The 15,453-nt window shown below is 46.8% G+C and overlaps 1 protein-coding gene across 1 annotated transcript; it reads right to left on the reverse strand.

Annotated features, from left to right (window-relative positions):
• Positions 1–2,098: 2,098 nt before the first annotated feature.
• Positions 2,099–8,886, reverse strand: TXNIP (thioredoxin interacting protein). Its single transcript, XM_048828692.2, has 8 exons — positions 8,272–8,886; positions 7,058–7,130; positions 6,800–6,947; positions 6,223–6,325; positions 5,597–5,853; positions 5,071–5,227; positions 4,378–4,529; positions 2,099–3,930 (listed from the first exon to the last, which is right to left on the reverse strand). The coding sequence occupies exons 1-8, from the start codon at positions 8,519–8,521 to the stop codon at positions 3,895–3,897; spliced, it is 1,176 nt and encodes a 391-aa protein (XP_048684649.1). The 5' UTR covers positions 8,522–8,886; the 3' UTR covers positions 2,099–3,894.
• Between the last annotated feature and the right edge of the window lie 6,567 nt (positions 8,887–15,453).

Consider the following 15,453-nt stretch of genomic DNA (forward strand, 5'->3'; position numbering starts at 1 on the left):
TTTCTGGAAGAGACGCTTTTGTCAAACACAAGTTATTGGGTTCAATACAGGAGGAACTGGATGAAATTCTCTGGCCTGTTAGCCTGACCTCCTGTATATGTGCTGTAATAGTCTCTTCTGGCCTTTAAATCTAATCTTTGAATGTAAAGTGTAAGTCATTCCTTCTTGTCCAGAGCTCTGGAATATTCAGCAAGAAGATCTGGTGATTTTTAGGCAGGGGTGAAGTTCCACTTAATTGTTATGCTTAAATCTTTTCAAGCTCATCTCTTTCTTGGCCCTAAATCATTTTGTATTGCCTCCTGCAGCTGTTTTATTCTTTTCTGCAGATAAGCTTTGCAGCATGGATTTCAAATAGACGCTGGCTTGAGTGAGATTTTAAGCCCCTCCAGGCAAGGAGTTTCTGCACTGTTTTTGCTAAACACACTGTTGGGCACATGTTGCAAGCAGCCATGCAAGCAGGTAGTAAAAATTAAGTTGTGGGCAAAAACTGGTTGAAACGTAAGTGTAATGTGGCACTTTCCATCCCAAAGCATTTGAAATGATGGGCCTGATCCTTCTCCTACTGATTGCTTTTCTACAGACTCTGATCCCTTATGTATACAATCACTTCTGGGGTAGCAGAAAAGCAGATGCCAGGGGTGGGACAGAGACTTTTTCTTTATCAAGGGTAATCAATTACTCTTAAGAGCAAGCTATGGGACTTTTAGTGGCCACATAAAATAGACATGACCTTGGAGGGTTAAAGTTTCCATTTTAAAATATCTTTACATTTTCCATCACAAATTATTTGCTTAAGAGAAGGTGTTGTTTTGAAGATGTCCTTAATACAGATTTACTGGGGAAGGAGACTGTCAGTTTTACAAACCTTGCTCCTATTTGGGAAGGTTAGTTAAGCACTCAACTGATGAAAATAACATTCCTGCAATCATGTATGTGTCTTCTCATTAATTATGTGAACTCTTAATTTGATGCCACCACTGTTGTAACAGGGTGTAGGTCTACACTTAAAATGCTGCACTGCTTTCATGAAGCCCCTACCTATGCTTTCTCCTGGCAGCATAGGTAATCCACCTCCCAGAGAGGTGATAGCTATATCAACAGCAAGTTTCTCATTGCCTTTACTGTCTACAGGTTAGGTTAGTTAAACGGTGTTGCTCACGGATAGTTGATTCTTTCCGCATCCCTGAGCAATGTTGTTATACCAACCTAGTTTCCAAGTGGAGACCAGGCCAGTATGCAGTGAGTTAAATTGGCTCTCTTCAGTACGGTCACCAATTTTAGTAAAGATCGCTAGCAAATCAAGTACATAACATCCATACATATCACCTTCTCCATCATCCTAGTATCTGAGCACCTCGGTTGCTAAGGGGTTTAGCCTCAGTGCTGAATTAGGGGAGTATTATAACAGATTATCTGCCGCTTTGGGCAAATCTCTTAGTCAGTGGCAGAACTGACCGTAGAGCTTTCATTCAGACCCTGAACCACAACAAAAATACACCAGAAGGAACTACTAAATCATCTCATCTGACCTCCTGGATAACTTGTATCCTCCCTCTCTGCTTGCGTGAGATTATTAGAGGACAAACGATCTGTGAAGGTGTTAGTCTCCATGTTAAAAAGCAGGGGGAAAAGGAAGCATAGAATCACAGTGACTTGCCCTAGGTCAAGCAGGCTAGTGGACAGCTGGGAATAGAAAGGGTGGTCTCCTTAACCCTGGGACAGACAACACAGCACCCTTTCCATTGGATCCAGTAGTTTAGCACTTAAACAGCACTATTGACAATGGAACTGGACACAGGCCCCACTGACTTCACTGGAAATTGGAGGTGCTTTGGCTGTTAAAATAATCAAGTCACTGATAAAAGGCAGGGACTGTCACAGGCACTTACAGTTGAAAGTTTTGGCCTTTGTGTTGCAGACTATTCAACGCAAGCGGTGGCTGCTGCTTCTCCTCCCCCCCACCCCGCAGTGGAATTGGTAAGGTGGTAACGTAGCACAACATCCTAATCACACCCAGCTCTGAAGCTTCACATCCGTTTTACGATGCCCCCCCACCCCACCCCCAGTAGAGAAGCTTCCACCCAAGAATGAGGGAGGCTTTGGTTATTTCAACTGTCTTTATTAAAAATGTCACCCCACAGGGGTGGTTCTAGCATCTTAAATTGTACAAATATAAAAATTTTGCCAAACAAATACAAAAAACACAGTAGAAAAATTCAGTACACCTGATTCGTGTCATGATAGGCTGAGGCAGCTAAGGCTTACGCAGCTAAGGCTTACGCAAGGTTGGTTCCGCCAAATACAGATGAACACATACTTAGGACGCGTAGTGCTGAGTTAATGAATACACAAGAGTGAAGAAAAAAAAGTGCTTTTTTCTGTGTAAGGACAGGACAAACTGGGGGGCGGGGGGGGTGAGAGAAAAAAAAACAAACTCCCCCACAATCCCTCACACACCAGAAAAACTTCCCTGTCATTTTTTGGTTTAACGTTTGCCTAAATTCTGACAGCCTCCCTTCAGGTGGAGCGCCTTTTCCCCAGGTGTCTGGACGTTGCACAAGATAGTTTGGTCAAAACTTCTTCAAATGGTGCCAGAGAGAGTGGGTTTGAGACTTGTGCTTGGATATGCAGGCAAAGGAAAGCATGAGAAAATTCTCAGGGTTTGCCTGGGCCCAGAGAGGTTTGTTATTTCTTGGGCTGTCCTCAAAGTGCAATCCCAGCCAGACTCCTCTGTGCACCTGCTGAGGCCAATTAAACCAAGTAGTAGTGATGATGGGTTGGGGGGTTTGGGGTGCATTGGTTTATCTGCACAAAGGAAGATAAAAATTCAAAATGAAAGGACGGAGATAGTGATTCTTCTCAAAAGGATCATGGAGTTTAGCTTACACTGGTTTAGCAGATTCAGAAAAATCAAAGTCAAACAATAAATGCTACCAAAGACATAAGTCATATGACACCACTTTGAACTGATGGTATAAAATCTTGGCTTTTGAGACATTTGGACTGGATAACGTTTCATTTGCTTGTCAGAACAAAAAAAAGACAGACATGCATAAATATCCCTTGCATATAAAAAAACCCCACCACTTAAGTTCTTCCCCTTGATTGCTATTTGATCTCTTCACTTCTACCTAGTGCCAAGGCACAGAAGTGTTTCCACCAACACCCAAAATCTTCAATAGGAGGGTTGTAAAAAGCTTTGAGATTTATGGTGCTGGCTCAAGCACAAGTAACAATCCTTACAGAGCAATAAGTTTACAACCCTAAGCTAGCAGGTTTCATTGAAATCTTCAGACACTTACCAAAAAAACAAAACACTGATCATGTGTTCAAACACCACTGATCATCAGTACAACACAGTAACAGATTCAAGGCACGGTGATGGTAGTTTTTCTGGCATAGAAGCTTTTTTGAAGTCAGAATCTGCTGGCTTTATGCCTCTCCCTAACAAATCAACTCTTAAGTGCTCCCCACAGAGCACACACCTTTTCCACCCCATGTACTCCCATTACAGTTTCCATACAAGCAACTATTTATTTTCCAGGGAGATTCTGAAGGGCTCTGGAGTCCTTTTGAGCACTGGGACAAGGGCGAGCACTAGCTGGCCCACTGCTAAAAGCTCCTCCCCCCTGAAGGCGTCTGACCAACATGACATTTCGCTCGTCACATCAAGTCTTCTTAGAAGAAAGACCTTTACACATTTGCAGCCTTCTGTGCTGGCTGTGATTTTTTTCAGCCTGGTAGGAGCTGCCCTACCCCACACCTCTTGGGACATTTTTTTCCTGCATCAGGGCTTTGAAACCCTGTTCTGAACTTTGGCTAGGTATAATCACTGCAGATATAAAGTGAGTCCAGGAAAGTAGAAGAAACAGAGGAACAGCTGCTTCTTGGCCCTCACTGCACATTGTTGTTACCATTGCAGGGATCCACCTGGGGAAGAAAAATAAGAAGGTCTTTAGACATTTGCTGAAGAGTACTAACATGTTAACCCTAACCAAGATAGAGTCTCCCCTCACTAGAAAACTGTGGTCATGTGTTTAAGGAAACTGACTCGAGAAATAGGTTATAACTCAAAGCTACCCAGCTGAAGAAAGATGCATCATCCCCATTAGGCAGCTTTGCACAAGCAAATGCAGTGTGCTTTTAATGCATCCCTGGACAGATCTGCATCAGTATCACAAGGACAATTCATCTCTTCTAGTCTTGTCAGTTTCTGTCTTCCTGACCATACAGAGTAGGAGTCTAGCCATGTCTGAGCAGCCTTGATATGGGTATGAATGCAAAGTTTCCCACCCCAACTAAATCCTAGTTTTCTGTTTTCCAGCTCTATTTCCTTTGTGGCTGAAACCAGCCAGCAAGAGTGTCACCAAATCTCACCTCTGTGTAAGTAGGAGGAGGCATGAACTTGAATTCTGGGGCGTACATGAAGATAGGGCTGTCGAAGGAACTGTCGAAGTCATCCAGAAGGGGAGTGTTGGGGCTCTCCAGGCGGTGATCTTCAGAGACGATGTCCAGGTAGCATGGAGGTGCTGTAAGAAGGAGGAGAAGCGTGTGAGCCCTACAGGGTATTTGTGTAGGAGAGTGCTTTGTGATGCAATCCCAGTTTTAGTCCTGTTTTCAGGCCATTATGATGAAGCAATCCACTCTCCCTCTCTGCCCCCGCCAGCATGTTTCCTAGCACAAAGCTAAGGGCTTGTCTACACTGGCACTTTACAGGGCTGCAACTTTCTAGCTCAGGGGTGTGAAAAAACACCCCCCTAAGCACAGGAAGTTTCAGCGCTGTAAAGTCCCAGTGGAAACAGTGAGCCAGCGCTGCACCTCTCGGGGAGGTGGTTTTTGTAGAGTGCTGGGAGAGCTCTCGCCCAGCGCTCTGCCGTGACTACTCCAGCACGGCCACGGCAGTGCCTTAGCGTTGCCGCTGTAGACTAGCCTTAAGACGGAGTGTTGTTTCTGCATTTCAAGTGATGGCCTCAATCAATTTACTGGAAGGTTTCAGAGCAGCCACCCACACCACCCCCTTTGCTACAGACTAAAGCAAGTATCCCCGTAACAGCATAGCACTCAGCTCACCTTCTGGAGCATCAGGGATATTGAGGTCCACCCAGCTCATTTCAGAGCTAGTCTGGCTAGCCATGCTGGAGCTGCGGCTGGCAAACCCAGATCTGCTACCGATGACAAGAGGCAGCTCCAGAAGGATCTTCTTGGAGCCAGGGACGCTGGCGTAGATCTGTACGAACAAGACCAGGATAGAGTTGGTTACTATATCATTATCCCGATACAAGATACAAGTGTCGGTGTCACATTAGAATTCCTAGTGAAACTGCAGTGATGTGGGGAAAGAACTATCGTACAGATTAAGTGTAATCCATCCTTCACTGGTCAAAGTGACATGAGCTAGTGAATCATGTGCCTATGCTCCCATATTCAGCAAGACTATGGATGTAAGGACAGCTATACATGTCCAATTCCCTTAGAATGGCATCCCTCATGTTTACTACAGAAGTGGGCATCCTCTTAAAGCCGTATGGAGCTGGAATCCAAACAGCAATTAGACTAAGCCGGGAATAAATGGCTGCTTTGATAGGGAGACCCTTACCTGCAAGAAGTACTCCACACGCAGGATATTGCAGCTCAGGATGGATGGTTTGATCTTCTTGACCCGGAGAGTTTTACCCCGCCAGCTCTCAGACATGCCCGAGATGATGGGGTTGCCTCGGACGCAGGAAAGTTTCTGGGTCAAAACCTTGGTCTGCCCGTTTGCCAAGTAGGTATGCTTGGAAACAATGGCTGCTTTGGGTACCACAATCCGGGAGCAGATGTTCTCAAAGTCTGCGTTTATGCAGATATCATCACCTGGAAAAAGATACAGAAAGCTTAGTTATGGAGAAGGCCTAAGGTCTTAGCCAGACCAGTGCTGTGCTGTGCCCTACAATGTATTCAGAGCTAATTTTTACTAGTTAAACCAAGCAAGCTTCATTGAGTAGGAAGTTCCCCTGATTCCCAGTCTGCTTCCCTTCACTCAGTCACATTGCATTACATACTCCTACTTATACCCTTTGGGCCACGTCCAGTTCCTTTCCCCCTCTTGCATTTTCAGATTTCAAATCCTGGTCAGTTGTCTCATCCCTCAGGAGCATTGCTACCTTCATGCACTCCGCTTAGCCCTCCATACCCCCTCTTCCCTCACCATCCCACTCCCAAAGGAAAGAAACCAGATCTCACCTTCACAGAATCCTTTTCGGTCAATCCTGGCACTGACAGACACATGCCCATCAGGAATGAACATGCAGGACACCTTCTTGTCTTTCTTGGCAGCAACTGGCGACTGGAAGAGATTCAGAGGGAGATTGTGTTACACAGACTGATCGTCTGTGTCCCCCTGCCCCTTCACCTACTCGGCTCCTCATTATTGGAAGTTCAGTGTCTGCCACCTGCCTGATCTTTGCCCTACCCTCATCAGTGTTTCAAACCTGCTGCAGTTTAATTTGTAACTCCAATTAATCCCTAACATCCTGCATTATGGATAGTAGATGAGACTCACTGATGCCCAGATGGCTGCCCTCTAGATGGGCTGTCTCATGAAGCAGAGTACTAAAACAGCCCTCATGGGGGAAGTCTACACTCTGACCAATGTGGACCACAGCCCCAGAAATAAGTGTTTTAATCTGTACTTTGCAATAAAGCCAGTTAAAAAGAGATTCCTCAGGACAGAGCTAACATCCTTTTCTAAGAACCTGAGTCACCACATAGCTCCAGCCACTAACACCCACATGCACAGATACAGCCACCTGATAATTACCATTAAGTCTGGAGTGTTGACATCAACAGGATCCATGACCTCAAAGTGCTGCTTTATCTCCTGAGTGTGACAGGATGGGCGATCCAAGAAAGCCTTAACCCAGTAATCCACACAGCCATACTTCCCTTTGAATGAGGTCCCCAGAGGCCTGCAATACAAGAGGGCAGAAGTGCCTGTTAGAGACACACAGGATAACTAGAAAGGAAGGACTTTTAACAAGAATATGATTTTTAGTAGCCACTTTTGGCCAATACCTACCCCTGGGGAAGCTCAAATCCAAATTTGTATTCATATTTGTTGCCAGGTCTCAAGATCACAGAGCCATCCTCATCTAAAAAGAGGAAAGAAAAAAGGAATACATTAGAACATACTTCCAGACTGAGATTTTAAGGAGAGATTTTTGTCCTGTTTCACAATTGTAATAGTCAACTGCAGCTGTTGCATTGCTACACCCTAGCTAGGAACAACCGAACACTCTACTGATGCCCTTTTGAAAGGGGCGTAATATTGCAGATCTAGGCTTGACGGTACTTTAACAACTCTACCCCCTTACAACTTGCCTGCAGGATGGATGGGGAACGTCCTGTTACAGAGATCCAAGAAATCCATACGCTTGCCAACAATCTAAACCTGTAGTTCCCTACGGTGACACCTATTCTGCCTACTGGACTTGCATATCAAAACAGTCTATACCCACAGCTCTTCCTAGGACTCAAGAGAAGCCAGCCACTGAGACTGAATCAAAGACTAAAAAAAGACTACTCTGTCATTCTGAGCTGCTCCTACAGTCTTGGAGGTTACTCTCCTACAGGCATATTAATATCTATTACTGTTCTCTACTGGCTAAAATATCCACAAGGCTTATAATTATACCCGCTTTTTTTCCTTGGCAATGTAGTGAGTATTAGTGGCTAAAGTTTTATTATTAAGTTGGAAATTTCAGCACTAAATTCTCAAACTTCAGTGAGATTCCCATGCAAGGCTACATTTTGGATCTTAGCCAGCTTAGGTCTACAAGGGCTCAAATGAATGCCTAGCACTTCCTACTGCCTTCCTACCAGAGAACTCCAAGCAAAGACCAGGAAGATGCAAGTACTATTTGATTCGGCATCTTTCCACCCAAAAACTCTGTGGCTCTATAACTGTATCAAGAAACCTCCTTTAAAAAGCCAGCAATCCTCAGTTTACGTTAGGCCTTTAGTTTTAAAAGAAAGCTCTAGTGGGAAACCCATAAGACAGAAAGAAAAGGAGGATTTCTGGCACCTTAGAGACTAATAAGTTTATCTAACCATAAACTTTCTACAGCTCACTTCACCGGTGAGTGAAAGCTTATGCTCAAATAAATTTGTTAGTCCCTAAGGTGCCACACATCCTCCTGTTCTTTTTGCGGATACAGACTAACACGGCTGCTCCTCTGAAACCACAAGACAGAGGCACACACAACAAAACGAGTCTTGAACCAAGGATCTCACCAGTGGGCTGATCATCCAGGGTGAGGACATCTTCATAGCGCAGATACTCCATCTCTTGCTTGCACTGTTGGGGTCCCTTGATCCAGACCACCTTGGCCTCCCCACAAGCCAGCACTTTAACTGAGCTGACTCGGGTGACTTCGGTCACTTCCACCAGCACACGGCCGGCTACCTTCTCTCCACTGCAGAAGACCTTCTCAGGCTCGCTGAAGACTATCTCAAAGGTCTTGATCTTCTTGAACACTACCATGATGACTGGTTGCAGATAAGTTTTGTTTCTCTCCCCAAAAAAGAGATTTTGTTTTTGGGGTGTTTTTTTTTTAAAAACAAAAACAAAACAACAAAAACCAGGAGTGGTTTTGAGACACAATCTAGAGGTTTTAGGCCCCTATGACTTTTTCTAAAGGTGTCGTTGCAAAACTTCAGAGAGCTTTTGCAAATAAATGCACCCTTTTTGGAGTTAAAAAAAAAGATGATTTAGGACAATTTTTTTTTTTTAATAGCTGCAATCCTGGAAGGAGAAACAATGGCAGGACGGGATTCTCCCGGTGGTCAATCGTTCAGCAGCACCAGGCAAGCTCCCCTCTGGCGCACCCTGTAAGGGTTTGAGCCAGGGAAAAACCCGGGCACTGCTTTTATACTCCCTCTCCCCCTCCCTTCCCGTGTTGATCTCAGCGCTCCATGCTGAGGGCGCGTGGACAAGCGTGCTTGCCGCGTGATCAGCTCTCCCATTGGCCGCCGAGGCCTTGTTTACATCCCCACCGGCCAATCGCCGAGCCGACCGCGGAGCGTGGACACCGTGTGTAAGAGGTGCCGGCCTGGGTTGCGAGAGGGAGGAGTGGAGGAGAGAGCGACGGGGGAGCGGGCCAAGGAGAAGCAAGAGGGCGGGCGCCGCGAGCCAATCAGGGGCAAGAGGGCGGGATATAATGTTCCCGAGGAGCAGGGAAGGGAAGGGCGGGGGCGTGTGGGGGGTTTTTGTGTCTGGGGTGTTGTCTCGCTCACAGGCAGATGTCAGCCCCCGCGCACTGGCCATACACAGCCCTGCCTGGCCTTCCCTGTTGGGGGGCTCCCCACCCCCCCTGGATAAACTGTGCTGGGGCACCTCTCAGCTCCCCAGCACTGCCCCCCTCGACCGTGGGGGCAGTTCCACAGCCCCCCCTCCCCTCCCACTGTCCATGGGGGGGGTGGTCAATTCTACAGCCCTCCTACTCTTCACCCCCACACTGACTATGGGGGCGGGGGGTCAATTCCACAGACGCCTCACCCCACACTGATGAGGGAAGCAGCGCCACAGCCCCCCCCCCCAGCACTGCCCCCCCAATGATGGGGGGGTCAATTACATAGCACCCCCACACCTCATCCCACACTGACCAAGGGGTAAATTCTACAGCCCCACCCTTGTCACCCCACACTCACCGTGGGGGGGGGGGCGTTCTACAGCCCTCTCACAACTCCCCCTCACAGGACTATGGGGGCAGTTTCAAAGCTCCCCCACTGACCATGGGGGTGTTAATTCCACAGCCCCCTGACAACTCCCCCCCCAAATTGGCTATGGGGGTACTTCTACAGCCCCCCCACACCACTCCCAACACTGATCGGGGGGGGGGGGCAATTCCACCTCTACACCTCCCCTCATACTGACGATAGAGGGTCAGTTCTACAGCCCCCAGCACCTCCCCCACACTGATCACGGAGGGCAGTTCCACAGTCCCCCAATACCTCCTCTCACATGCTGACTATACAGCTTCATAGTCCCCCGCAAACCCACGTCACAGACCATAATTGGGGTGGGGTGGGGTGGGGCGGGGAGAGATCTCAGCCTCTCCAAACCCTTCTATTGACTGTACTTGGGGGCTGCTCCTCTACCAAAGTCCCCCATTTCCCAAAGAGCCCTCCCAAGTTCCAAAATATACTAGCCCCACAACCCCCACCTCACCCCCATTGATTATACTGGTGTCATCACTACGCACAGATTTCCCCTCAGGAAAAAAATCCCTCCTTTAGCCATATTGAGAATATTGAAGGGTTGCACGAATTCCACCCCCGCCTCTGACTGTGTTAAAGGATGTCACATGCAATGGGGCTGACCGCTTGTAATACAGGAAACAGGGTGACTGGGTGAAAAATAGGAAACAAAGCTGATTTTTCAGGGGCCCAGTATCACATCTTTTATTGCGGGTGACAAGCTGTGGGTTGGGATCATAGCACCTCGTCCTTTGCAGATTTCAGAGTAGCAGCCATGTTAGTCTGTACCCTCAGAAAGAATAGGAGGACTTGTGGCACCTTAGAGACTAACAAATTTATCTGAGCATAAGCTTTTGTGGGCTACAGCTCACTTCATCGGGTGTAGAGTTGATGGTTGGAAAACAGGTTTATTATCTGATCAAGTGCTGGCTCCCTGAAGAATCTGGCTTCTAGGATATTAGACACCAAATAAGCAGCATCCCCACTCCTCATTTCCCTCTTGTTGACCACACTGGGGGGCAGCTTCGCACACTCCACCCTCCTGACTATTTGGGGAGCGGGGGGATCTTTGTACAAAGCCACTCACTGACTATTCTGGGTATATTTCTACACAGCAGCCCTCAAGTTTTCTTTTAGTTAACATGTTGTCAGGCATTCACCCCATCCCTGACCCACTGTGGTCCATTTTGGCATAGTTTAAAAGCTGTTTCTCTAGATCAGTGTTTCTCAACTACCAGTCCGTGGACTGGTGCTGGTCCCTGAGATCTCCCTGACATAATTTAGGAAGGCAGCAAGCTGGTCCCTGTTATCAAAAAGGTTGAGAACCCTGCTCTAGATTAATACAATTTTCACACAGACAAAGCTGTAAATAATGTTGTTAACCAGCTAAAACAGGATTTTGTAAAGCACGGAGGAATAGGGAAATCAGAGACTCTTCCTTTTGCTTCTAAAACCTCTGCCCCACCCCCCCATGGAGAAAGGGATGTGTCCCCAGTATAGTCACTTCCCTTCACTGTCCTTCGCCCCTGAAATGGGGACTGGTATGTGTGTAGTAATTAAGCCCACGTACATTGTCAGACTAGAATTTGGCTTGTGTATCCCATGCCCAAGTCAATTGTTACTCACGAGGTAGGATATAAACTGATTAACTGCTGGATCGAAGAAGGAATTTCTTTGCTATGAGAGAGCAATGGGGAAGAGGAGTGCTGGCCGCCTAGGAGTGTAATGGAAGAGCTGCATCTTTTTCTGGAACATCTGCTATCAGCTAGAGTTTGATACAGGGTATTAGGTTAGTTACACCACTCATTGTTTTTGTGGATACAGACTAACACGACTACCCCTCTGATACCACTAGTCTATTCCAAGGTGGTAAGCGGAGGGACACTGGGCTAAAGTGAGACATTGATTTGGTCTAATTTGGCAGGAGGTGGAATACCAGATTAGACGGACCACTTGTCTGTTCTAGTGGGGCAGAAGATGGGATACTGGATTAGCTGGACCATCGGTTTTGTTCTTTGTTCCTTATCAGAACATCTTGCATTCCTTTAGGAGGAGCATTACATCCTGCCTCTCTGATTTCCTTCAGTGCCTGTGTCTCCTGAAGGATTATATTCCCTCTAGCTGTAGCGCCCTGGCCTGTTCGAATCTGCAGCCTGTTGCTGTTTTCTCTCAGCCAGTGATAACACACATTCCACGGATGTCTCAGAACATTTATGCCTGGGCCAGGCAGCCTGCCAGAGCTGTGGCCAAAGGCACATTCCAAAAAATTGAATCCTCTCCAGCCCTTTCTCCCTGGCAGGCTGCTTTTGGCCTTTGCCTCCCTGACTTACTGAAAATGCCTCACTTCCATCCTGCAGCGGGACAGATGGGTGTGATGTCCTCAAGAGGGGACTAGATTATAAATGCTTCCCTGTGGGGGGCATAGTAAAATTTCTGGGGCAACATGCCAGATTAGATGACAAAGGGGATTTGGAAATACTTGTTTTTGGTTTTTAAGTAGGGGCTTTTTGCTCATAAAACAAAATCTTTAGTTTGTTACATCACTTTCAAAGAGAAGATGCCAAAGAGATGAGCACCACTGAACTCTTGTCTCCATCTGCCTGACCACTTCAGCAGCTCTTGAAGGTCATTCCTTACAGGCTTGCCTGCTCTGTGCTTTGCTACCTGAACTGGTTTCAAACACGGTTCAGGCTAACTTGCTCAAACACAGGAGGGATGGTGATAAACTGTGTTTAAACCAAATTTACAAACTGTCTCCTAGTCTTGATCCCTTTTGCCCTTGGTGATCTGAATTTCCTCTGTACCAAAAATCTGATGTACCGGAGAGTGTTGCTAAGCATCTTTATATTTCCTGGCCTAAGTTCTTAACATGGATCAGGGTAACAAAACGTTATATCTCTGTCACATGGCAGGAATCACTCATTCCAGTGTGTCCTTTGTTGCCTGTTCATACATCCCACAATGGATGATAAAACTCCAGTCTCTGAAGGGTGCTGGTTGGGGGCTGCTGTTGCCATGCGCACAACTCCAAGGGTTGTTTACACAAGATGTACTTTAGCCATATATGGTTTCCTCCAGAAAGTACAGAGACACAAACCATTCACAGTGGCCACACCAAAAGGGACTTGACTGTCACGCAAAGGCTTGACTGTTATGCTGCCCACTCCTGCACTATTATTGCAAAAGCTGTTTCCGCTGGTGGGGGTGGGAGCTGATTAACGGAGGCATGGAAGAAAGAACTGTATTTTCAGAGCCTAAGCAGGGGGCTGTGGTTTGAAAGTCCCACGCTGATTTCATGGCGTGCATTAACCTGTCTTTGCCACCTGAAGACTGAGGAAGCTACCAGTTCCTGAATGTCCACTCCTATCCCCTGCTTTGCTCCTTTCTGCTCATATCTGATCTCGGTTCTCTGTGTTCATCACCCAAATCCTGTAAGGATCAGTGGCCAATGGAAACAACACTCTTCTGCAACAATGGGGTAAAGCAGCACTGGCTGCCTACATTAAAAATTGAGCAGAGAATGGAGTGTTTAATTTTACCTTCCCAAAGGAAGTGAAACATTTCTAAATTAAAAAAATGGATGAAGATCTTAGAGACCAGGGAAACTGGTAATGAGCTGTGGGACCTTACACCATGTAGGTCCCTATTTCAAATCCAGCCCAAGTTTGTAGTGACTGAAAAGGGTTGCCATCTGACAGATCTTCAGGGATCTATGTGACATGAGTTTGGTGGATCCCAGTTCAGTTCCTAGTGCAGGTTAGATGTCCTCATCACAGGTGTCCTCTGAAAGATTCCCATGGTGCTTATCAATATGGTGCATAGATTTCAACTTCTCTGCCACATAGCGGAACCTATCTCTCCCTGATTATCCCAGCAGCACAGGGTAAGCGCTTACATTGATCCAGCTTGGGGGTCCCAGATTGCAGGCTCTTGGCATGAATGCAATTCACAAACCCTTTCTAGCTGATGGATGCTTGAGTTAATTGGTGCTTCTTCTCCATATCCTTCCCAGATAGGGCTTTTATAATGAGTTGAGTAGGAGCCAGAGCTGGTTACACCCAAGTGGTCTGTGACTGGGATCTAATCCAACCATGTATACACAAAAATAGATGTAATTTTAGAGTTTGTGAAAGGTCACATCACCATTACCCATAACAAGCAGTGCGAACTAGCTCCCTACCCACGGAATGCCTTGTGGGGAGAGACGGCTGGATTTCATTTGTTTGGCTAGTACAGACTGACTTCTTCTGGACACATGCAGTATGGCACCACATGCTTCCAGCCTGGAAATTTGGTGCCTGTCTAGTTTGGTGCCATCCACCTGCCAGCTAGCAGTTGTGCCTTGCAATGTTATCGGGTTTTTTTTAATCTCATTGCCCAATTACTTTGTGAAACCAACCCACGGGGCCAGCTCTGCCTTTGACAACAGTTGGACTGCATACTATTATACTGCTACTATTACCGAATGAAGAAAAGGAGGACTTGTGGCACCTTAGAGACGAACAAATTGGTTAGTCTCTAAGGTGCTACAAGTCTTCCTTTTCTTTTTGAGGATACAGACTAACACGGCTGCTACTCTGAAACCTGTTATTACTGAATAATAAAAGAAAGAAGCTCTTATCTAGCAAAAGATTTACTGCCTGGCCAGAGCCATTTCCCCAGCAGCCATCCCTTCCCTCAGCGCTGGGTCTGCCATTTGTAAGACCCCAAACAAGAATGGGACCCCGTGTTGGTGGAGGCAGCAGGGAAGAGTTTACTCCATGTCTCCTCAGCAACCCAGGTTACCATGAGCACATTGAACCCCTCCTCCTTTCTCATCGGCTTCCGGTAGACTAGTGAGTCTAATTCAAGGTCGCAGTCCTTATCTTGGGGGGTGCTCAGTGGGCCCAGCATATTTAAAGGCGGCTGAAAGATCTGGGATGGGGGCTGTGGTTGATAACTCCACTTCTCAGGCCCAGTGGAACTTTCTATCATCAGGGTAAAACCCAGCTTTGCAGGAGACAGAGCTTCCTCAGGAGCTGGTCCTAGACTCTGGAATGAACTCCCATGGGGACTAAAGACCGTCACAAAACTCCCCACCTTCTGCTCCAAGTGCACATGCACTTATTCAACTTGCCTTTGCTAATATAAACACAGAGCTGTGTTGACACAAAACCCCAATAACAGCTCCCATTCCTGTTTCCCCCAAGAAAACCCGCAACCAAAAAGAAACCCTACCAAACCCACTCCACTGCACATACAATCCTCCCAGAGGGCTGAAGATGAGAGAGAGAATGAATTACACAGGAGAGATGTTAGTCACACCAGTTAATGCCTGACTGCAAGGTGCTCAGATACTACAGTGATGAGGGTGATGTAAGAACCCCTCCAGGATGGAATAGAGTCCACTGCCAGAGAGGACCATCAGGGTTGGGCTGTGAGTATCCAAGCTGCTTGGTCCTGCTTCCAGCGTGTGTGATGATTCCTCCCACCCTACTCTGACAGCCAGTAAAGGAGCCCAGGCCGCTCAGGCTCTGACTGTTCTAACCTCCTGGTGAAGCTGGTGATTGGGGTCAGAAGAAGAGCTAGTTTCCCTCCTGGAGGAGGAACTGGGGATGAAATTTCCCCTCCTCTTCCCATGGGTATAATATTGCAGAAGTATTACAAAGCATCAAACTAGGTAGACTGGTCCTGTATGGTAGCCCTTCCTATCCGTAAATCTCAATGTGCTTTACAAAG

The sequence above is a fragment of the Caretta caretta genome, chromosome 24 (assembly GCF_965140235.1).
Source record: "Caretta caretta isolate rCarCar2 chromosome 24, rCarCar1.hap1, whole genome shotgun sequence".
NCBI lineage: Eukaryota > Metazoa > Chordata > Testudines > Cheloniidae > Caretta > Caretta caretta.